General features: G+C 41.3%; 1 protein-coding gene across 1 annotated transcript; it reads left to right on the top strand.

The window, feature by feature from the left end:
- Positions 1–16,117: 16,117 nt before the first annotated feature.
- LOC122764162 (NLR family CARD domain-containing protein 3-like) lies at positions 16,118–19,427 on the top strand (the record flags this gene model as incomplete). Its single annotated transcript, XM_044018494.1, has 3 exons — positions 16,118–16,355; positions 16,765–18,625; positions 19,262–19,427. Coding segments are annotated over exons 1-3 (2,265 nt in total), but the record flags the coding sequence as incomplete, so codon positions are not given.
- Positions 19,428–25,421: the final 5,994 nt, after the last annotated feature.

Genomic DNA, 25,421 nt, shown 5'->3' with positions numbered 1-25,421 from the left:
AATTCAAAGGTACTCAGGGTCGTTAGGTACCATACACTTGACCTTGGGAGGCTGATGTCCTGACTGCTAGACATTCATGAGGGGGCTAGTGAGTGGATGAGAGCATATGAAGAGAAAACAGTGGGAGACAATCTTGACACTTGGAGACCCCAGGTCTTGGAACAGCAGCAGTAGAGAACCTACTGCACTCCAGAGGGAAAGGCTGGAGTTGAATCCCATGGCAGATGAGACTAAGTTCAAGGCTTCTCAAGGGATGATGTGGAGAGCAGTACAATGTGAATCTCCCACTACAATAGACCAAGAGGTGCTGAAAAGATTTGGAGTTCCAAAAGAGCCTGTGACAAGAAAGCTGGCACAGTTACAGCTTTGGACATTGAACATAAATGCAAGATCGAAGACAAGTTCCAGTGATGAACAGTGATGTTGACAATGTCACTCACAGCAATGAACAATGACTTCAAGTGATGTGTGCTGTGGATGTGGTGAAACTGGAAGTTCACAAGCTGACCCTGGTTGAGTGCAACGTGGTTGTGGAGCTCAGCCTGGTCAAGGTGAAGGTGTTAGTACATTTGTGAGCATAATATTTCTATAAGGGGGGAACGTTTGAAAAGTGACCACCAAAAAGGCCAAATTTGGCTTCTGCCCAAAGTTCCATTCATCAATTGGGAAGAACTGTGTTATGAAAAAGTATACCATTATATTTTGTCTCTACTGGAGATGTATGTTGGTGTTTCATGATTTTCATTTCATTTTCATTATTAAACTATGATACAATCCAATGTGAACATCTATTGGTTCAGGAAAGTAGTGAGTTCACTATAAATCAATGATAAAAGATTATTGGATCTCAAAAGAGCAATTGATTGAAGTGTTAACTCCTATTGCAATATGTATGTTGTTCCCCTGCACAACAGTGTGTGAAGTATGATGGTGGAGTGATAAATTAGCATGTTGGAATTAAGTTCAATGTGACTTATCGTTGATTCATCTAGTTTAGGATTGGCACAGTTAAAATCTGTGCGAGGGGGGAATGATGGAAATACATTTTGGAACAGTTTTGGAACGATAACATACATTTGTATGCAGAGTAGTTTAATACTACACTGAGAATCTCATTCCCAGATGGACGGTTTGGATATTTAATGATGAACCATGTAGGCATTAGAAATAATAAAGCAATACATAGTGATAGTGTTGAACCATTTTGGTCATTGGATTAAAGTAGTACCATCGGACGACCTTGGAGCAGAAACGGTTGATGAAAGATGTTTTTGGAATTTGAAAAAATCATTTGAATTGACTATTGGATTTGAACTGAATTTGAATTGAATATTATTTAAACTAAATGTAATCCCAGTTGGGAATTAGGTCAATTGGACCTTCTAAATTGACCATATGTGTGAGTATGAGAGTGAATTGTTGTTTGTCTATATGTGATCCTGCGATGGACTGACTGTCCAGAGTGTGCCTATTGCCTTATGTCTGAGATTAGCACAGCATCTCTGCAATCGTCATATGGAGAATGGAGCAGTAGAAAATCAATGGATGGATTTTCCATATTTCAATATTTGTGTATTTGTATTTGACATGTTTGACAACGTAGTTTGATTAAAGTATTTCTAGTTTTCCTTTCAATTCCTTAAAGTGTTTTTCTTTTCGTTTTTTGAGCTTACTTGAAATACTAATAACTTTCCCCCTTACGGCCGTTTTTAATGCATCCCATACTATCATTGGATTAGTTTCCTGATTATTGTTATCTCGCAAATAGTTTTGACTTTCTAGTTTTATTTGTTCCACCAATGATTTGTTGTTAAGCAATCCTTTGTTCATTCTCCGTAAGGTTTCTTGATTTTGAAATAAACTGCTTTGTGGTCCGACACATCTCTTTGGTAAGGATGAAGATATCAAACAGCTCACTTTGATCCCAAGTATTTTGAATGAACTTTGCAGTTGGATGTTTGCTCCTTTTCCTGCTGTTTGTATCAAGGTCTATGTTCATGATCACATTCAGATATATATCCCCTCACATTCTTGACAAATTAGGTCAAATAAGGATTTAAAAAGGTTTTTATTACTCTCAGGTGGAGCATAAATGTTTACCAAAGTAATATTCCACTGGTCAATTCTACCTTCTTGATCTATTATTTCTTTATGGTATTCAAATGTGATCGTGTTCGATATTAAAATAGCAACTCCTCTTTTCCTTGAGTTGGAGTGGGAGCTGTAGAATTAATTTTTAAACCCAAATTATTTAAGTTTTTCCTGTCCTGTCTGTGAGAGGTGGGTCTCTTTCAAGAAATTGATTTGTGTTTTTGCTTTTTTCCTTTATTCATCATTTTTCATCTTTTGACTGGATTTCCCAATCCGTTCACATTTAATGACATGAGCTTTATGATTCTTGTACTCTGCATTTTTAAACTGGAATGGTTTATTATTACAATAGCTCCCCCTCTGGCCACAAAAAAGAAAACAGAATAATAACAAACTCAAGGACAAAAACGAGCTCCAAAAAGAGATGTCAACCACTCTTAACTTATGTTGACATGCTTCACACTTTATGGGGGTAGTCCCTTATACTAGGCACTCGGTGATAAGTAACTGTCCCTTTAGTCCAACATTTTAATATTATTAAACCCTGTTTAGCAAAACACACTTGAACATGTCTTATTAAACTAAACTAAACTAAACTAAACTAGACTTCTTATTGCAAACTTGACTGAACCTTTGCCATTTACTGCTTGTCATGTACTTAAAGGAATACTCCACCCATTTGCATGTGGCCTTGTATTCTAGAATAGCCGTCGTATTTTCTTTACAAATTTGCCTCCCTCCCTCAGTTTTCTACTGTGTTGTAAAAAATCAGTTTTTCCCTTTCCAATTTTGCCCTCCGTCGTTTGAGGTTTGAAAACTACAACACCAGTTCCGCACTTTTTAGACTCACCCATAGGGGGACGAGACTTCATTCCCAGAATGTAAACACGGTGTCCGCCATCTTTGCTAGCAGTTACGCTAACCGGCTCTTGCTGTGTAGAGTAACGACAATGACCGAATGTAGTTTTCAAACTGACGAGGAGTTCTTAACCTTACTTGAGAAAAGGCGGAAATCAACTGACACAGATGAAGTGAAAGAACTGTCTCAGCAGATCAACCTTGCGAGTGAACAAAGGAACACTGAGGAGGAGTTTCAGCTAGCCAAAAAATACTGCACACTCTCAAAATCTAGACAACAGACCATACAGCAGGAGAAACTGGAAGAGCACTTTGCACAACATCTGGGAAAGAGAGAATTTACCATGCAACCAGAGCTGATTGAACCTGAACGCTTCCCTCACATCATCCCCCCGGTGGACCAAGATACTATGAATGAAAGTCCACCAGAGGAAACCGAGATAGAGGAATGTATGTCTAAATTCAAGAATGGCAGATGCAAGGGAACTGATAAAAAATTCAGCGAACAACTCAAGTACTCCTACTCAAAATAGCTCCTCCTTTTTCTGGCAATGTTGATGGGAATGATATGGGAATCTCTTAAGATCCCTGCTGGCTGGCTACTCTCCTCGATCACGTGCCTCCACAAGAAAGGCCTTAGATCCTTAGCCGCAAACCACCGTGGTCTGTCCATCATAGCAACACTGACGAAGCTTCTCTCCATGATTATTATAGAAAGAGTAAGATCAGTATATGAACGCATTATACTACCCACCCAGTTTGGATTCAGAAAGAACCGATCCACATGTGATGCAATCAGTGTTGTTCGACACATACTGGAGAAAGAACGGAAGCCACTCTTTGTCTGCTTCATCGACCTTAAGGCGGCCTATGACTGGGTCCCACGTGACGCACTCTTCCGTGCTCTAGAGATTCGCCTCAAATGTCCAAAAATGATACCCATATTAAAGACGCTGTACACTGGTACTATGGCCTGTATAAAAGGTGATAAACACTATTTCAACACTTATGTAGGATGTCGCCAAGGTGCACTTGAGAGCCCATCCATATTCAATTTGTACATGGATTTTGTCATGAGATGTGCCAATCATGAGATCAGGAGCCAATTTCCAGAGGCAGGAGCACGTGTCGAATTTGTCATACCAAATGAAGTGTCCCCCAGAGGACTCCGTACCGAAACATCACATGGGGTGTTCAGAATCCTGGAGCTCATGTACGCGGATGATGTGGTCGTGATGTGGTTCTCTAACCCCAAAAAACTTTTCTCTATCTTCTCTAACCTCCTCGATCCCCCCACCCCCCCTCCTCCTTCCTCCCTTCTACCAATTCACTTTGTCAACTACTTCACAAAAAAGGTAGATGACATTCGCTCTTCTTTCTCAACCCCACCTCCTGTTCTCACCACTCTACCAACCACACATTCAGCTCCTTCTCTATCCTCTTTCTCCCCTCTATCTCAGGATCAAGTTCTTTCCCTAATAACCTCTGCCCGCCCCACCTCCTGCCCCCTTGACCCTATCCCCTCTCACCTTCTTCAGTCAATTGCTTCTGATCTTCTTCCTTTCCTCACCCACCTCATTAACACATCTCTGTCATCTGGTTGCTTTCCGGACTCTCTTAAAGAGGCCAGAGTGACCCCCCTCCTTAAAAAACCCACCCTTGACCCGTCTGAAGTAAATAACTACAGACCTGTCTCTCTTCTTCCTTTTCTCTCCAAAACTCTGGAGCGCGCTATCTTTAATCAACTCTCCTCCTACCTTCACCGGAACAACCTTCTTGATCCTCTTCAGTCTGGTTTTAAAGCAGGTCACTCGACTGAAACTGCACTTCTTGCTGTCACTGAGCAACTCCACACTGCCAGGGCTGCCTCTCTCTCCTCTGTGCTCATCCTCTTGGACCTTTCTGCAGCGTTTGACACAGTTAACCACCAGATCCTTACTTCCTCCCTTCAAGAACTAGGTGTCTCAGGCTCTGCACTTACCCTTCTCTCGTCCTATCTTCAAAACCGAACATACAGAGTAACCTGGAGAGGATCCGTGTCGGAACCCTGTCCTCTAGCTACTGGGGTCCCTCAGGGTTCTGTCTTGGGCCCTCTCCTCTTCTCTCTATACACCAACTCTCTTGGTTCGGTTATTCGCTCTCATGGTTTTTCCTATCACAGCTACGCCGATGACACCCAACTCATTCTCTCTTTTCCCAGCTCCGACACACAGGTAGCAGAACGGATCACCGCTTGTCTGACTGACATCTCTCAGTGGATGTCTGACCATCACCTGAAACTCAATCTCGACAAGACTGAATTTCTTTTTCTCCCAGGAAAGGGCTCTCCCACCACAGATCTAACCATCACCCTCGACAACTCTGTGGTAACTCCTTCTCACACCGCAAGGAACCTGGGTGTGACACTTGACGACCATCTCTCCCTCACTGCCAACATTGCTGCAACAGCTAGATCTTGCAGATACATGTTGCACAACATCCGAAGGATTCGGCCTCTTCTAACCCAGAAGGCGGCACAGGTTCTGGTCCAGGCTCTTGTCATCTCACGCTTGGATTACTGCAACTCCCTCCTGGCTGGTCTTCCTGCATGCGCTATACGACCTCTGCAACTCATCCAGAATGCGGCAGCTCGACTGGTCTTCAATTTACCAAAATTCTCCCACACTACACCGCTCCTCCGCTCCCTTCACTGGCTTCCTGTAGCTGCTCGCATCCGCTTCAAGACTCTAGTGCTTGCGTTCCATGCTACAAACGGATCCGGTCCAGCCTACATCCAGGACATGATCAAAACCTACACCCCAGCCCGCCCACTCCGCTCTGCATCGACAAACCGGCTTGCTGCTCCCTCACTGAGAGGATCACAGAGGCACTCGCAGAACTCAAGACTGTTCACTGTCCTCGCTCCCAAATGGTGGAACGATCTCCCCATCGACATCCGGACAGCTGAAAGCCTCCACATCTTCCGACGCCGACTAAAAACACATTTCTTCCGACTCTACCTCGACTAACGACAAAAAAAAAAAAAAAAAAATTGTATTGCACTTATGACTAGCACTTCATAGTTTGTTCTACTTGAAGCTCTTACTTACTTCTAGCTCTTATTTGTACCCAAATGTTTAAATGCACTTTTGTAAGTCGCTTTGGATAAAAGCGTCTGCTAAATGACATGTAATGTAATGTAATGTAATGTGTTTTCCCAGAGCTATGTATGAAAATCCTGATTGCGTGTGTACGGTCCCTACTACTGTATAGTGTACAGGCATGGGAACTTTCTAGCAACAAGCTCCAGAAGTTGAATACTGTGTGGAATGGTTTCCTACGTAAGATGATAGCTGGCGGCTATGCACGCAAGAATGTTCCTCCCCAAAACCTAAGAAAAAAGGGGACCGACCCAGCAACCCTTGTCGATGGCGAAATAGATTGGGCGTTTAAGATCTCGAACAGTAAGCTGTATGCACTGACCCAATCCCAACCAATTAAAAACTTCTGCCATGTACAGTCCTTGAGATACGTAGCCCATATATGCCGAATGCCGAATGATGCAATTCAGAAGAAAGTATTGTTTGACAAACGGAGGTCGTGGAGAAAAATAGAAGAAACACATGGGGTCAGCAAACAACAGGCCCTTAAGACAATGATGATCAAGAAAAACTTCGAGCGGATGTTGGAGATCAGGTTTCCGCCGCTCTCCAAGCAGCCGCGCCCTAGGGCCGATCGCGTGCCAGATGGGAAACACTGATGATGATGATGATATGGCTGCAAGGGAAAATACCTACATTTCTTTAAAAACAAGAATGCTTTCTGGCCCATTCCTTCATATTGAACCTCGTCAGGTTCACAACAACATTTATAACAACTATTACAATTGAATTTTTTCTCCTTCAATTTTAGTGTATTTTTATTTTAACGTTGTTTTTTTTTCATTTCATTTATTTTACCGGTCTTTCCATTTCTTTTTCTTATGAGTCCCTGACTCTTTCCTATGAGTCCCTGACCCTGACGGCTTTTTGTTTTCTCAGCCCTGAGGGATTAGTTTAAACCTTGTCCTTCCAAAGACAGTTTACTTTTACGTCCCTGCCCTAAATCTAAGAGAGTCCTGCTCTCCCAAGTCCAAATGGTTGTTTCTTACCCTTTTGATGATTTGAGTCCCTGACTCCGTCTCCCCTCCATGGTTAGCCCCGTCACTGTCCCGCTCTTCAGGGGACCTGGCCTCCCTGACCAAACGGAGCTTTAAGAGCCCTGTGGTGGAGGTCTTTTTAAGAGGATTTTGTTCCCCTCCGCCTTGCAAGGTCTTCAGGTCCGCTGATGTGAAGAGAGAGACAGATATTGGGGCCCCACGTTGGGCACCAAACGTTTTGTTAAAATAATTCTGCAATCATTTAGAACTGGAGGAAGGAGATGGGAGTCAGCTCAAAATCCAAACAAGGGTTTAATCTTGTACAAGAGGAGCATTCACAAAGCAACACACAGGCCTGTTACAAAGTGAAGACTCACTGTCTTGGAAGAAACACATGGTATTTATCTGTCTCTGATGGTATGTTATCACCCTGCCATTCTGTACTTAAAGGAATCACTCACATTGTAGCAAGTGATAACATTGAGTATTACATGTGTCCTAAAACAGTACAAAGGGTTACAGGTCACAAGTCACATCAAACAGTTCCATTGAACATTTCTCTTCATGAAGTACATGAAGTACATCATTTCCATCACACTATGTCCAGATCCAGACTTGATTACTAAGGAAATAACTTCCTTTGACACTAAATGACACTCTGCCGCAGATTCAGACTCCTTTTTTCACCATATCAAAGATCTTATCCTCTCTACAGATGAGGAGTTTGCCAAGTTCTGTGAAGCTGATATTAATATTTTTGAGCTTGTCTTTAAATAAATCTCCTGGCTGTGATGGCCTTACACCTCATTTGTTGGGACTTACTCAAAAACTTCAATATTTTGGATAATCTTCGACCCATCACGTTATTAAACACTGATTATAAGATTGTAACGCTTGTGCATGCCAATAGATTCAAAAGTAACCTAGACAAAATTATAAGTGACTCCCAATCTGGATTAATGAAAGATGGATCCATTCACAACAACATCCGTTTGGTGATCCATCTCCTAGATTATAATCCTTTAGTAGAAGACGACGGCTTCATTTTGTTTCTTGACTTTTATAAAGCTTTTTATACTCAATTGAGCATCACTTTATCTTTCAGTGCTTCAAACTTTTAGGCTTTGGGAATAAATTTGGAGCCACTACTGAGTCTCTTTATGATAATGCAAACAGCTCTATTTGGTTACCAGGAGGTACATCACCGAGATCTGCTATCAAACGTGGGGTCAAACAAAGCTGCCCCGTCTCTCCGCTTCTCTTTATCATTGCCACAGAAATGCTCTCTATTTTTATGAAAAATTCACACATTGCTCCTTTAAATGTTCTTGGGATACCTGTTGTTGTTGTTAGCCAGCGCGCAGACGATACGACCGTCTCTGTGAAACTGAGGTCCCCAAGATAATGCGACGCCTCGAGGCTGAAACTTGATTTGAACAAATTCATCAGAGTGATTTAACAGAAGCAGAAACAGAAAACATTCCTATCAAATCAGCTGTTCAATACTTAGGGATACATGTATCTATGTGTGGAGTGTAATAACTCAATCAGTCAAACTAAACTGAACTCCTGGTTATTGAGAGACATCAGTTTACTAGGTGGAGTGTTTCTTACTAAGATTGAAAGCATATGGAGATGTTTCTATCCAGCGTATTCTTTGGCCTTCCCTAACAGAGCCATTCAGAAGGTCAACCAAATTCATTTGGATTATATTTGGAAGAAAAAGATGCACTTTATTAAGAGAATACACAGATTTTATCAATGGAACACTGAACATGAACGGGTTCAAATCCTTCCTTCACAATAAGAGCTTCTGGTATCATATGGAGGCACTTTTTATTAAAGTGTGATTTGAATATTCAGAAACGTCCTGTTAAATGATCCCTGTTTCACCAGCAAGTCCTTTTATATTGGAAACTTTTGTACAATCATAATTTCACCCCTCGTAACAAACAGATACATTACAATTAAAAACAAGTCGCTGTATAACAAGAACTGCATGGATAAAGGTATTTGCTCTTTAATTCATTTAGTGTGTGATGACACATGAACATTTTCGCCTTAAATATGATCTAGTCGTTAATCGTAATTCCTTTGCATCCATAATGAAAGCCATCCCTAATCCTACTTTGAATTGAATTCAAGGGATTATTTCAAACTCGACTCACATCACTCCTAATGTTCCACATCTCCTAGTTGGAAGCTGTAACTTTGAGAGCATTCAAAGGGGCGGAGCTCTATCCAGTTGTTCTAATACATCCATGGTATCAACATGTTTGCCTGTTTGTTTTGTCGTGTTACTCGCACTTCACATGTCTGCCACACGGTGGCGGTGGTGCGCGGGTTTTCTGCTGTTTTGACCCACTGACAGTGATAGTTGTTGAGCAGACGCTGGAGCCAAGTGAATCAAAATAGGACGCAGAGTTGATTGAAATGGAACGTTTCTGAAGCATCTTTGCTCACTTATTTCAAACCAACGATGTTCAAACACCAATAATTGCACTTTTCTTCTCACCTATAGTTGCTACCAATGATTACAAGTGTTCTAAACACCTTTTGTTCATTAAAGCCTTTAATCCCAGTTAAATTGAAGGGATTTATTGATTGAATGTTCCTCTTATTTCAATGATATTTCATTCATTATGTTGGATGTTTTTTGTCTGATACTATTTTACACCTTAGAGTAGTATGTGTTCAATTCACTGTAATCATTCTATTAAATATATGATATTCATATAACGATCAGAAAATATTCAAATCAATTCAGGCCAGAAAACCCGCAGACTTATGATCATACTGTTAGGAACAATAAGTGTAAATAATAAATTCAAGTCCACAAACATAGATGTAGAACTCTCGCGCTGCCTCTTTATTTCCTGCTCGACTCATTTCCTGTAAGAGAAAGTGAAAGTAACTATTCTGTGACTTTGCTTCAGTCGCCATTTGAACTGCGCAGCACGAGGACAGACTGGTGAGTGATGACGTGATTATGATGATAATATATGATGATATATGATGATATATGATGATTTAGTGCGTGTGAGTCAAGTACCTTAAAGTGAGACTTGAGTAAAAGTCTTAAAGTTTGACATTTACTCTACTTGAGTATCAAAAATCATTTCTGATATCAAATGTAGTCAAAGTTGCTAGAAATAACAAAGTCAGGTACAAATACGTGGAATGTGTACTTAAGTACAGTCATGAAGTATATGTACTGCTTAATCCTGACAGATTAGAATGGAAACTTCCAGCCTGTCATAACTCCAGTCAGTCGTCTTTTGTTTTTCCTAAATGTGACGTCATGTTTTCTTCTTTATGTCAATTCTACTCAAGCGTCCAAACCGAAACATAAAGTCCCGTCAAACGCGAACACAATGTTAAATGAGATTAAATGAACGATTGTAAATGATCATTTGGATTAAAAGTGAAATAATAATGTCATATATTCACATTATCATCAAAATAATGACTTGATTTAGTAGCTTTAAGTACTATAAGTACTACAAGTACTATAAGTGCTTAATGCAGTCGGATGAAGTGCTTTTACTGTGAACTTTTGAGAGGGGTCTGGCTGCAGACCTGCACTGTCAGGACCTTTCGTTGCAGACCTGCACTTTGAGGTCTCCTGTACTGTCAGGATCGGAAGCTTTTCAAAATAAAAGCGAGCATACCGGAAGCACGTATTTTTCGTTCCCGATGTTTATTTCTTGGGTCTTTATTTTATATATACAATGTAAATATGTTTATGTGTATCCATGTGTTTAATTAAAGAGATTTAAAAAAAAACGGTATATCTTTCCAGTTCAACTGGATAAGGTGAAAAAACGCAGGATAATAATAAAGATAAAAAACAAACAAAATATTATATAAAAAAAATAAAATACAAAACGTTATGACCCACTAGGGTTATTCTACAGATAATCAGTGCAAACTAGATGTACAGCTATTGTTATGATCCCCTTAAAACATTATTAGCCTCCTCAAAACATGCATTATTTTACTCCAGTATTTTAATTTAATTCGTAAAAAGGACAGCTGTTAGTTTAGTGTGCACTACAAATGAATTTTGAAACAATAAATCTCTGTAAATACACCTTAATGTGTGATGGCATAATGCATCTACACTCCAACCTATTGCTGACTGTTCTTTTATACCATTATTTAGCATTGAAAATGTAGCCCCCTGCACTGTTGGACCCATTTACATATTGATTTACTCATTGTTTTATATAGGCATATCTTATGTGTGTTTGCAATTGTAACACCTCATAATTAGGGCTGTAACGATACACCAAACCCACGATTCGATTCGTATCACAATTTATTTTATTTTTTTTGTGGGGGTTGAAAAAACCTTTATAAACTGAACACCAAAGAACAAGATTAACTATGCAAATTATTAACAATATAAATAGCCATAAATAGCCAAAGCTATAACACTTGTGTTTTCTTTGTAACAAAATACTGTTGAAAAACAAACAGAACTAAACTCCACTGTGGAGATGATTGGAGCATGTTGAAAATTCTTCTTCAATCAAGTTCTCTTACATTTACAAAGTAAATGAAATGGCTAGTGTTTCACACTGAGGTAACTGAGGCTTACTGCCTGTGCTGCAAACCACAAATCAAGTAAGTAAACATGAAACAAATAAACAACTTCTTTCCCTTAAGAAAACCAAACTTGATTTAAGGGAGTTGAACATTCTTCTTCTTCTTCTTGTTCTTCAGAAGAGGAGGCTTGCTCTCTGTGCTGTGACAATGTCACCTGCAGTGACCAGCTTGTGTAAGGGCAGCTGTAGCATCACCTGTTTCTCCTTCAACACAGCTGCAGCTGTTGTGCTGCGGTGGAAAAACGTGACAACTGTCCTCACTCTGCCGAGGAGTCGGGACGTCTGGTGAACGCCCATCGCTCTCTGCGCAGCCAGATTAACGTATATGCGGTGAAAATCCGGCCGCTTCGACAGCATTGGCAATGTTTCTGCCGTTATCTGTTGTCACTTAAAGCACTTACAGCAAATTGTGTGGGTCTTGTCGACTACACGATTGCCGTCCTTTAGCTCCACCATGTAGCCCAAATGTTGCCATACTGCTGACTGACATGAAGAGGGAGGATCCGCTATTTCTGGGTTGGTTGCCATGTTTCCTCACGTTCTTCTTCAACTAGCTCAACTTTTGCAGGCAGGCGTCACATGATTCATTGGATCTGAACGGGAGGGATAACTCTGGGAGTTGGAAGGGGTGTGTCACGATTCTGCCTTCTCACACCGCGACACAGGATCGTGCATCTGAGTGTCGCGATTTCGGTTTCATATTGCATATTGTTACAGCCCTACTCATAATTCATTGAATAATTGCTTAATATTGTTTGTGCTATGTTCTTACCTTGTGGACCACATGGATTTGCCAGTGGAGGGTGTGAGGGTTGATGATTTTAAATGAACTTAGCTTTGTGTATTCAAAGTGAATGACTGAATACCTAGTTACATGACCCACATAACCAATAACCTCTGTTATGAATGTGATTCTAAACTTTTCATTTTTGAAAGTGACTAAAACTGTGAGGTGAGGTGTCAGGTGTTCTTCACTGCAACTTACATTCCCTTCATTTTCCTTTTCCCCTTTTACCAGCCAAACCACAACCTGTCAGAAGTTAGTAGCGTTGGCTCATACTTATGAGTACAAACACACAGACAAATACATTATGCTTACCTTTAAATAAAATGCCACCTTTCCTATGTGCCTCTAAGTGGCTCTGCAGCTTGGACAATTGTGTTGGTTTCACTTTTAGGCACAAGGGGGCAGTGAAATCGCTTGCAGCATGACGTGCAGCGTTCAACTTTGGGCGTAGTGTCGGTACTTCAGATTGAAATATGCATCTGTAAGAGACAAATAATGTCGTAATAAGTAAAACAAAATGATATAAAAACTATATGATATAACTCAGTTTTCTTGGTCTTTGAGTAGGAAAATGGCACATTTAAGTGAGCACTATCGATACGATAACAACGCTAAAAACTACCCAAAAGTCCAAAACCCAATTCTTTCAAATTAATATAACTTTATATAGTCAATATATAGTGTGCAACATAACGTTCTAGTGAATAAAGACTGTTTCTGTTTCTTCGTCTGACACAAAGTTGTTGTCACTTGACTTTTACTCACCTCGTCGTCTCCACACTTCTCATGGGGAACGAAAAATACGTGCTTCCGGTATGTTCGCTTTTATTTTGAAAGGCTTCGAATCAACTTCCAGTTCTGACCGTGCAGGAGACCTCACAGTGCAGGTCTGCAGCCAGACTGTCTTGGAACTTTGGGAGTAATCCAGGGTCAAAGTTGACTTGAACAAAACTGAGGTTATTCTTTTTTTGAAGTGGTATCAAATCCACATTTATGATTGAAATGTAATTGTACTTAGTACTTTTTGATGTCCTTGATGAACAAATATGCAGTTAATAAGTAATCCAGGATCTAATTGGACTTTTGCTCTCAAAACTGAGCTCATCAGCTGACTTGAATGCAGACAACAGCCCTTCAGTCACATACAGAGTAGCCTAGCACCATCTACTGGCACAAATATGTAAGTGACATGAACAGCAGGTTTCATAAAACACCTTCTCTGACAGAAAACTCCTGATGTGTTACAGTTTTCTCTCGTGTGATCACTGGACTGAACACAGATCCACATCAGACGTCCTCCAGGAAACATGAAGGAGATTTTCCACTCAAACTGAGAGGTAACTCTTTAAAGTGCTTTCAATATGATGCTTTGAGTGGAGCAGTGATAAGTCAGTGAGGAGCTCATTTGCACAAACTCATGACAACAACAAAGAGAAGACGTGCTTTTTATATATGAGGTTTACACTTTACAGTAGAAAACAAGTTATTCTCTGTAAATCTGTATATTGGGACAGTTTATTCAATTGAATTTTATTTGTATAGCGCCAAATCTTAACATACATGATCTCAGGTCTGTACATAGACAACATCAAGGAGAGCAGAGAAACACAACAGTTCACACAATGAGCAAACACTAGTCATCAGTGGAGAGAAAAAACTCCCTCTTAACAGAAGAAGAAATCTCTGACAGAACCAGACTCACACATGTGCGGGCATCTGCCTCGACCGGTCGGGGTGAAAGGAAAATGGGGGACAGAAAGGGGGGAGAGAAAGGACAAGAGGGAGATGAGGTAGAGACACACATCTTCTAAATTTCTGCATCAGTAAATCTGTGATCAACCTGTGTGTGTGTGTGTGTGTGTGTCTCAGAATGACTGAAGTCCAGCAGATGAGTGGTTGTGTGGAGGAAGACGAGGACAGAGCAGAGTCTCCAGGACCCAGCGGTCTGTCTGTGAAGAGTGACTGTTCTATGGGAACACCTTATAACTTCAGTCATGAACCTGGAGCCTCAGAGACAAAGTAAGAGACTCATGCACTGACAACAAGAGAACATCACACTCTCACTCTTGTGCACTCTAAATGCTGACTGTACCTGTAGAGCAGTGGTCCTCAACCCCCGGGCCGCGGACCGGTACCAGTCCGTGGGTCAATTGGTACCGGGCCGCAGAGAAAGAATACATAACTTCCATTATTTCCGTTTTATTTATGATCAGATTGTGAACCGTTCTCTCGCCACATCTGTCTATGACTCACTCTTGACACATGTCAACATGCTTGCCTCGGTCACATGTCACGGTCGAAGAAGAAGATCAACTGCTGGAGATGGCAAAATGACGGCGGCATTAAAAGTATGTTTGAGACAATAACTCTGCCGGTGTTGTGGATTAAAGTCATGACAGAAAACCCTGAGATCACCACAACAGCAACATCCTATCTGTGTGAAGCAGGGTGAGCGGGTGCTGCTGCTGCTGCTGTTGACGAAGCACCCGTCTCCTGGCTCGCGTCATCTGGGTCCTCCGTTACCGCTGCTGCGCAATGAACAGACGGGACTTCACATTTGTCCTTTGGTCAGCGGCAGCATCCGCAACTGGTTGATGGACTCGGCCATTTTTCCCCCAGCCGGTGCACATGCCGCTGACGCACGGCTGCGCTCTGTGCAGTATCGTTGGCGCGATGTTACGAGGACGCTGCTAATACATTTGCATACACAGTGGATTCACGTTTATTATTATATTCACCAAAGACCAGTTTTCATGCCGGTCGTATCATTTTATTTAGTTTTTTATTTATTTATTTTTGTATTATGGGCCGGTCCTGAAAATATTGTCTGACATTAAACCGGTCCGCGGCCCGGGGGTTGAGGACCGCTGCTGTAGAGGATCAGTCTTTACACAAAGATCAGCGACCACAGGCTGTAAACCTGAAATCATTCCCTTCACTCCAGACTCTGGAGGTCACACTGACACTGAGGCTGCTTTGTGATCAAAGTGTCTAAACAAAGACCATCATCAGTGATCATGTGATGTTTGTGTTTGCAGAGGTCAGAACCAGAGACAGAGAGCAGAGTCTCCAGGACCCAGCGGTCTGTCTGTGAAGAGTGACCAGTCTATGGGAAAAATTATAAACTTCAGTCATGAACCTGGAGCCTCAGAGACAAAGTAAGAGACTCAATAAATAATGCTCTCAAATCAATATGATATGCTCTTGAATTAAGATAAGAAATAACCTCCATCTGTTGGAGGGAAACGTCCAAACTTCAGAGCAGCTCTGAAAGCAGCTTCACATCAACAGCTCATTTCTTTTATTTGTGGTTCAAATTGAATTTGACTGGACTTTTGTGAAGGAAGAAGAACTAAATGTGTGTGTGAGCAACAGACTGAACTGAACTGATTCAGAATCTGATGAAACGGATCAATGAGTCAAACCATTGACGAGTCAGAGAGAGTGTGAGGATGAGCCTCAGGGTTAGACCTTTACAACAGTCCATCAGAACCACTGTGAGACAAAGCTGTAAGGATGTCTTCACAGAGACATGTCCACCTGTCCCTGACGTGTCAGTGATAAAGAAATGTCTCCACAGACACACGTCCACCTATCCCTGACGTGTCAGTGATAAAGAAATGTCTCCACAGAGACATGTCCACCTGTCCCGACATGTCAGTGATAAAGAAACGTCTCCACAGAGACCAGTTTGCTGTTTCTGTGGACGAGCAGACGTCCCGCTGTCCTCTGTGTCAGGACGTCCTGAAGGATCCAGTCTCCACCAGCTGCGGTCACCAGTTCTGCAGACACTGCATCTCCTCATACTGGGACCAGTCTGGTCCACCAGGAGACTCCTGCTGTCCCCAGTGTGGGAAAAGACCCAGGACAGGACGTGGACCACAGAGCATCCGTGAGTAAGACTCATAAGGAGAGCAGCTCCCATCAGCACTAGTAGACTTTAGAAATGGAAAAACAGGAGAAAACTGTTTAAAAGTTAAAAATGTGACTCATGTTAACTCCATGATGGAGTTTAACTCTCTGCTGCCCCCTGCAGGTTGAAGAAATGAAGGTTTCCCCTCATTTTGCTGCTTTTCTCTCATGATTGTTCTCTTGTATGCAGATGATACTCTTTCCTTCACAATCATCACAGTTCTTCTAGAATGATTCAGTCTTTCAGAATAAAGTTATTCAAGTCATTACAGTGAAAATGTAGTTTTTCATTTGACAACAAACAACATAAAACAACAACGTCACAGAAAAACATGACACTGATGAAAATAATCCTCAGCTGCTCACATTCTTTGTCTCTTGTCTTTCAGCAGATGTTGGTCTGCAGAAGGTTCTAGATGAACATAAGATCAGTCTGAGGAGCAGATTTGAACATGTGACTGAAGGAACTGAAGGAACAGGAAGTAGAACCCTCCTGAACAGGATCTTCACTGAGCTCTACATCACAGAGGGACAGAGTGAAGAGGTCAATACTCAACATGAGGTGATGCAGCTGGAGACGACCTCCAAGAAGAAGACGGTCCAGGACACTCCCATCAAGTGCTGCGACATCTTTAAAGCCTTACCTGACCAGCAGGGGAGCATCAGAGTTGTCCTGACCAACGGCGTCGCTGGTGTTGGAAAAACCTTCTCGGTGCAGAAGTTCACTCTGGACTGGGCCGAGGGTTTGGAAAACCAGGATGTGAATCTGCTGATTGTGCTCTCGTTCAGGGAGCTGAACCTGATCAGAGATCAGCAGCACAGTCTTCTCACGCTGCTCCATGTTTTCCATCCAACATTAGAGAAGGTCAGAGCAGAGGAGCTCGCTGTCTGTAAACCTTTGTTCATCTTTGACGGCCTGGATGAAAGCAGACTCTCACTGGACTTCAGCAGCAGCACGCTGGTTTCTGACGTCACACACAGGTCATCAGTCAACGCGCTGCTGACCAACCTCATCCAGGGGAATCTGCTTCCCTCAGCTCTTGTCTGGATAACTTCTCGACCTGCGGCGGCCAATCAGATCCCTCCTAAATGTGTTGCCAGGGTAACAGAAGTACGAGGCTTCACTGACGACCAGAAGGACGAGTACTTCAGGAAGAGATCCAGAACTGATGATCTGTCCAGCAGAATCATCTCACACATCAAGACGTCCAGGAGCCTCCACATCATGTGTCAAGTCCCAGTCTTCTGCTGGATCAGTGCTACAGTTCTGGAGCACATGTTGACCACAGAGCAGAGAGGAGAGCTGCCCAAGACCCTGACAGACCTGTACTCACACTTCCTGCTGGTTCAGACCAAGAGGAAGAAGAACAAATATGATAAAGGATGTGAGACGAGTCCACGGGAGCTGACGGAGGCCGACAGGGACTTTCTTCTGAAGCTGGGTAGGCTGGCCTTTGAACATCTACAGAAAGGAGACATCATGTTCTACCAAGAAGACCTGGAGCGGTGTGGTCTAAGTGTGACAGAGGCCTCGGTGTACTCAGGAGTTTGTACAGAGATCTTCAGAAGAGAGAGCGTGATCTTCCAGAAATCAGTCTACTGCTTTGTTCATCTGAGCGTTCAGGAGTTTCTGGCTGCAGTCTACATGTTCCACTGTTTCACCAACAGGAAGACAGAGGTACTGCAGGACTTCTTTAGAAAAAAAGACAGTTCGAAAAAGTCACTGAAAATGTTGCTGCAGGTCTTATTCAGACATAAAGTTGATGATGATGATGATGGTGGTTACACTCCTCTGGATGTGTTCCTGAAAGCAGCCATGAAGAAATCCCTTCAAAGTGAAAATGGTCACCTGGACCTGTTTGTTCGCTTCCTTCATGGACTCTGTCTGGAGTCCAACCACAGACTCTTAGGAGGTCTGCTGGGTCAGACTCAGAACAGTCCAGAAATCATCCAGAGGGTCATTGAGAACCTGAAGAAGATGAACACAGAGAACATCTCACCTGACAGAAGCATCAACATCTTCCACTGTCTGACAGAGATGAACGAGCAATCAGTGCATCAGGAGATCCAAGAGTTCATGAAGTCAAAGAACAGAGGACAGAGACTCTCTGTGATCCACTGCTCAGCTCTGGCCTACATGCTGCAGATGTCTGAGGAGGTTCTGGATGAGTTGGACCTGAGCAAGTACAGAACATCATACCAGGGGAAACAGAGACTGATTCCAGCTGTGAGGAACTGCAGGAAGGCTCGGTGAGTTCAGACATGATCAATAACATCATCAGTCAGTGATGATTCATGGTTTGGTTTATCAAATACACACAGAAGTCAGTTCTTCTCATTCTTCTCAGTTTGTTTCTGGAGATGTTTTAAATGATGAAAGTGAAGATTTGTCAGCTGGTTGTGATTCTTGTTTTGAACTGAATGAAAACACCAAATCACAACATTCTCTCAAGTCTCTGTTCATGATAAGACAGAAAGACAAGAGAAACCAACAGTTCACACAATGAACAAACACTAGGGGGCAGTGGAGAGAAAATCTGTGACAGAACCAGACTCAAACATGTGCAGCATCTGCCTCGACCGGTTGTGGTGAAAGGACAAAACGGAGGACAGAGGAGAGGAGGGGGAGAGAAAGTGAAAGAGGGAGGTGAGGTAGAGACAGGAGAGAGACCAGGAGCAGAAATATAACAGTTGTGTCAGCTTCTAAGTTTAAACAGGACTTATGACATTTTTATACAACTACAATGTTATTGATGTTCTATTAATGAGACATAAACATTAGACTGATATCAACTTTAATTATAGTATCATATTAATAATAATAACAATACTACTGGTTTCAAGCAGCAACTTTGTCTAAAGTCTCATCTTTTATTCTTCATTCAGGTTGAGGGGCTGCAGATTGACAAAGATCAGCTGTTCTTCTCTGGTCTCAGCTCTGAAGTCCAACCCCTCACACCTGAGAGACCTGGACCTGAGTAAGAACCAGCTGCAGGATTCAGGAGTGAAGCTGCTGTGTTCTGGACTGGAGAGTCCACATTGTAGACTGGAGACTCTGTGGTGAGTTCAATGACTCTCTGTTACTGTTGTAAATGTCAGATGTTTCATCCACAACTGAAAGTCATTCATGTTGTCACATGAGTTGAATCAGTGATGGTTGTTCCATGTTTCCACTTTTTCTTCCCTCAGATGTAGAATCAGGATCTTTTCACAGCTGACATGTTTTTTGTTTTCTAAAGTGTTTCAGTCGCTGTAGTTTTCACGTCAGTCGCAGCTTTGACCTTTTCTGACTGAACTTGATGTTTTTCACTTTCTCCTCTGACACGTTCACATGTAGCCAATGAGAATGAGTGTTGTTGATGATGTCACAGCTGTGACTGTTTACAAACAAACAGGAGCGTCCTTGGTTGGCTCAAGATGGCGACCTGGGCGGTTGGAGTGCGGTGAGCTCCCAAACTATAAGTTGTACCACGTCAAAAAACGGCAACTAAACCAACTATTATGACTGCTGTGGCTACTCTGTGAGGATAGAGAGGATAATAAAATATTTTAATTAAACATTTTGAAAAATGAATTAAATGTTAATTCATTCTAGAACGGGGCACCACCCTGAAAACAGGGAAAAGACAATCAATCTATGCCTTTAAAATCAGTCTTAAATAATCACTGTAATTGACTACGATATCAAAGATATCCCAATTTAACAGTATTGAAGGTATGAATCCGAGCACAGACCCTCTCAACCCCCATTTGTCACTGTATTCATGTACAAAAGACACAGAGCATTCCTTCAGGTTAATAAAAGTAACAATTTATTAAATCAAACATTGAAATCAATTAAACAATCATGTTCACTAAAAGTGAACATTAATGTAGAACGAAAATCTATTGGTTGAATCAACAAATATCACTTGCTAAGCTACAACAACACAGGCTATATACAACATAAACACCAATATGTGTGTGTGTGTGTGTGTGTGAGTGTAACATGAGACAAAGATAAGACATGGGAGTGACGCGGTTGGCCGAGCAAAGCCACTCCCACTTCCGACACTAAAGCAGAGAAGGCATGCGCAGTAGCAGTGACTGTAGACGCACGCTTCCACCAAAGATGGCGCCAGAAACACATTAACACGAGGCCGCAGATCTTGGGTCGAACATGTGATAGCATGGCTGCAGAGACACGTGTTCGACACAAGATGGCGCCTATGAGGAGACTCTCGTTCATGAATGAAAGAGAGTGAGTGAGTGAGTGAGAAAGAGAGAGAGTGAGTGAGTGAGAAAGAGAGAGAGTGAGTGAGAAAGAGAGAGAGTGAGAATCGTGCTTGAATAGCGGCAGACCAAAAGTGTGTTTCAAAGCACAGTGTGTTCAGTGAATGAAACAAAAGGATCGCGTACGTGAGAGTTTATGTCAGTTTAAACCACACAGACTTGACACAGGCAAAGCCAGGCCAGTCTGTGAATCTTAACGTTCATGCCGACATTCTCTCACCACGTGATCTGTCTACGCGCTCACAGCGGGAGAAGACACGTCACTGCAGGGTGAGCGGTGAGCTCTACTTTCAGCGAAGGGAATTAATAACGTGTAAACAAATACAAACAGTTAACAATAGTAAACAAATCCATACGAACGTGTGAGTGCACAATCCAACACGTTCAACACAAAGGAAAGTTTATAAAACACAGAACCTTAACCTAACCCTGCCCAGAACCCTTGCCTCTTACTGTGAGCTGATAACACGTTTTGCCCCCGAAGGAGAGGAACAAGAAGAAAAACACAAAGAGCAAAAATAGGAAGAGAAAGAAAAATGGAAGTGAGCGAGAAACGTCTGTCCTCTGGTTTTATAGTGTTTTCAGGGGCAAGGCCATAAAACAGAGAACGGCCAATGAGATTCACTGACCCTATGGAATGCTGACCAGTCGTAAAACCAAGAATGTCCCAAATGGTGGACTGAGACTTTGTTGAAAACTCAAATCAGGCTTTTGAAACTGCATATAGGCCTTACCCATGGAGAACAATAGAATAGTGGATTACAGTAGACATCTCGGCCCCAACATTTGTTAGTATAGCATTAGCTTTAACAAACCACTGGAACCATGCCCAAAAGAGAAGTGAAATCCAACAGCAGTACCAACGTCACGTCACTACTTCAACATGAAGTTGAAGGTTTGGACGCTTTGTTCACACCGCTACCAGTTACGCCGAGTAAAGGCCCGGACCCAAAGAAACAGCGTCAAAAAGGCGGAGGTGATGCTGACGATGTTTCCAACGCTGAAATCATGAATGCAGTGGTGGAGTTAACAAAACGCTTCACTGCGCACGAGCAAAACATCTCCAGAAACACTGAAGCCATTACGACAGTCTGCGAGCAGTTGAAAGGGATGGAATTATGGAAAGTTGAAAATAACAAAGAACACATTAAAGAAATGTCAGGACAAGTCTCACAACTGCAACAGAGAAGTGAAAATAGCGAGCGCTTCAGCAGGCGCTGGAATCTCCGCATGTATGGATTAGGAGAGACACCTGCAGAGAACATCAGAGGGGAGATCATCAAGTTGCTGGCGCTGCTCGCACCTGAAGACAAAGAAAAGCTGGGCTTTCTCGTTGACACAGTGCATAGAGTTGGAGTTCCCCGGGATAATGCAGCACGACCTGTCATCGTGCAGTTCACAATGAGATCCTTTGGAAACAAAGTCTGGAAGATTTCACGTGGCACTGAGATTCTCAAGGAGAAGAAACTACTGGTTAAGGAAGATTTGACACAAACCGACAAGATGGAAAGAAACAAGCTCTGGCCGCTTGTGGAAGCTGCCAGAAAGCAAGGGAAACGTGCTGGTGTTCGTGGTCCAGAAGCCTATATTGAAGGAAGAAAGGTGACTTGTTAAGGTTACAATGGGTTCTGGACTTTAAGGGTCATGTGAAATAAGTCACAGGAGCACTTCATTACATTTAATAATACTGTTGGTTTAAAATTCATGAATGTATAAATGGTACATATAGTTGAGCTTTACTGTTTGTAAGTACCTATTTTATTCTTTCTTCAAGTTTCTAAGTGTTCATTTACCTCAGACATTAGCCAATTCTGTTTATGTTTTTATTGAGTTCATTTTCTTGTATGACTCAATTTAAGTTTGATGCACTAAGTTTGTGCTCTATTAATGTAAGGGGACTACGGGATAATACAAAAAGGAAGGCAGTTTTTCTCTTAAGCAGGCGTTGTAATGCAAATATAGTTTTTTTGCAAGAAACTCATTCATCTAGAGATGATGAAAGATTTTAGAAGTCTCAGTGGGGGGACACAGTTTTTTTTTTTCTCATGGCTCAAATAATTCAGCTGGAGTCGCAGTTCTTTTGAATAGATTTAATGGTGATGTGCTGGATTCTGCTTTCTCAGATGATGGTCCATGGATTATATTGGTCTTAAAGGTGGACAACCTTCTGGTTATTCTTTGCAATGTTTATGGTCCAAACAGAACAATTCAAGCAAAAGATGCGTTTTCTAATCTCTCTGCAAAGGAAAATACAAAGAATGTGTTTTTATCATTGGTGGAGACTTCAATGATGCCCCTGATGATGAAATGGATCGATGGCCTCCTAGATCTACAGCTTGACTTGGTTTCAAATCTACCTCATTTCTGTGTGATCACCTTCTGCTTTCAGATGCTTGGAGATTTATGAACCCCAGTGTCAAAGATTATACGTGGACCAATTCTAGCAGAAGCTTACAGTCTAGAATTGATCTATGGTTACTGTCATCACATGGACTACATTTCATTTCAGATGTTTCTCATTGTCATGCTCCGCTGTCTGATCATCAAAAGACAAGTCTTAGATTAAAGGGCTCTAAAGAAAAATCAAACATCAGAGGCTATTGGAAATTAAATAATAATATATTGGAGGACAAAACATTTTTTAAAAAAAGTGTAGAATTGCTTGCAAAAGACATTTTTAGTGAAAAAGATATGAGTCCAATCCAAAAATGGGAATTCTTTAAATTTAAAGTGAGAGAAGTTGCAATACAGTGTAGCAAACAAATAAAAGAAATACATACTAGCAAAGAAGATCTTTAATGAGCCAGTTGCACAAATGAATGTCTAGGCACGATTTATCTGAGGATGAATTCAAATTGCTTAAGAATCTTAGTGAAGAGCTTGACAGAATGTATATGAATTTGGCCAAAGGTGCCTTCATAAGGTCCAGGGCTAAGTGGTTAGAGGAAGGGGAAAGAAATACGAGTTCTTTTTTTGGTTTAGAAAAGCCAAATAGGAAAATAAATAATATTACATCCCTAAATATAAATGGTACCATCAGCACAGACCACAATAATATTGCAAGTTATTGCAAATGATATACATGTGAATTGAATCACTTCAAGAGCAGTGCATTTATGGAGCATATAAGAAAGTTGACTCCTCTGATTTCTGGACATTTCAAAGACAGCTGTGACAGAGAACTCTCATCCTCAGAAATGACTGAAGCAATATGAACTCAATGAATTTAAGAAAATCACCTGGAAGTGATGGTCTCTCAGTAGAATTTGATTTATGCTTTTGGGCTTTAATTAAGGACCATCTACTGCTCATGTTTAAAGAATGTATTGATAGAAAGGACATGACGACAACCATGAAACAAGGTCTGATAACCCTTATTCCTAAACCTGAAACAAATCCTTTAATAATGGAAAATTGGAGGCCCATTTCTCTTTGAAATATAGACTATAAAATGATCTCACAGGTCTATGCTAAACGTTTGAAGAAAGATCTAGAAGAGATAATAAGCGAAAACCAAAATGCTTTTATGGCCAAACGTCACATTAGCTCTAATGTCAGGTTAGTATTAGATTGAATGGACTATTGGAACCACATAAAGTCACATGCACTACTTGTATTCCTCGACTTTTATAAGGCATTTGATTCAATTGAACATTCTTTCATGATACAGGCCCTGCACATTTTTGGTTTTGGGGATCATTTTATTAATAATATAATAATGTTTTATAAAGATATAAACAGCTCTGTCTTTTTATATCCCAGCATTTCCAAAAGGTTTCCAATTTCAAGAGGTGTACGCCAAGGATGTCCTATTTCTTGTTTTTTATTTTTGATTGTGGCTGAAGTTTTGTTGTTAAATATCTCACATAGCCCCGATATTCATGGTTTGACCATCTTTAACAGACAGATCAAAATGACACAGCTAGCCCATGATACACTATTGTTTCTAAGGGATAAAGGGCAAATACAAAGTGCATTACGTGCAACTGGTGCATTTTCAGAAGCTTCGGGTCTTAAACTTCATCTCAACAAAAGTCAACTTTAATGTTTCTATGAGACTGAAGAGAAACTTATGTTTGATATTCCTGTCAAACAGTGTGTTAAATATCTTGGTGTTCACATTTCCAAGGACATGACTCTCAGACAACAGCTACATTTTCTTCCCAAAATGAAGAAAACTAAGTCAATTTTGAATTGATGGCTTCAGAGAGACCTTTCAATCTTTGCTAGAGTGTTATTGTCAAAAGCTGAAGGTGTATCAAGATTAGTTTATCCTGCTTTGTCACTTTTTGTTAGGGATATGTTCTGCACAGAAATCAATCATTTATGTATTACATTTGTGTGGAAACATAGGAGACATTGCCTCAAAAAAGAAATTCTCACTTTAGAGAGAGCAGAAGGAGGATTGGGCGTCTTAGATTTGATCCGTTTGAATTGCACCTTTAAGATCAAATGGCTTCAGAAATGTTTGGAATGTCCGGAATCGCTATGGAATTTTATACCATATAATATCTTTGAAAATGGAAGCGGCTTCAACTTTCTATTGGGATGTAACTAGTCTGTTTCTAAATTGCCACTAAAAGTCTCAAAATGTCATCAACAGGCTTTATTGTCTTGGAAAGTGTGTTATGTTCACAACTTTTCACCACATAAAACTCTTATTTGGAATAACAGTGATATTACTGTTAACAAGAAAAGTCTATATAAGGAGGCCTGGATTGAAAGGGGTATTATCTATGTTTCTGCTTTGTTTGATAATAAAGGTCATCTTTAT

This window comes from Solea senegalensis, unplaced genomic scaffold (assembly GCF_019176455.1).
Source record: "Solea senegalensis isolate Sse05_10M unplaced genomic scaffold, IFAPA_SoseM_1 scf7180000017271, whole genome shotgun sequence".
Taxonomy (NCBI): Eukaryota; Metazoa; Chordata; class Actinopteri; order Pleuronectiformes; family Soleidae; genus Solea; species Solea senegalensis.
Note: the sequence above shows the minus strand (reverse complement) of the source record. Positions and strands in the feature narration are given on the sequence as shown.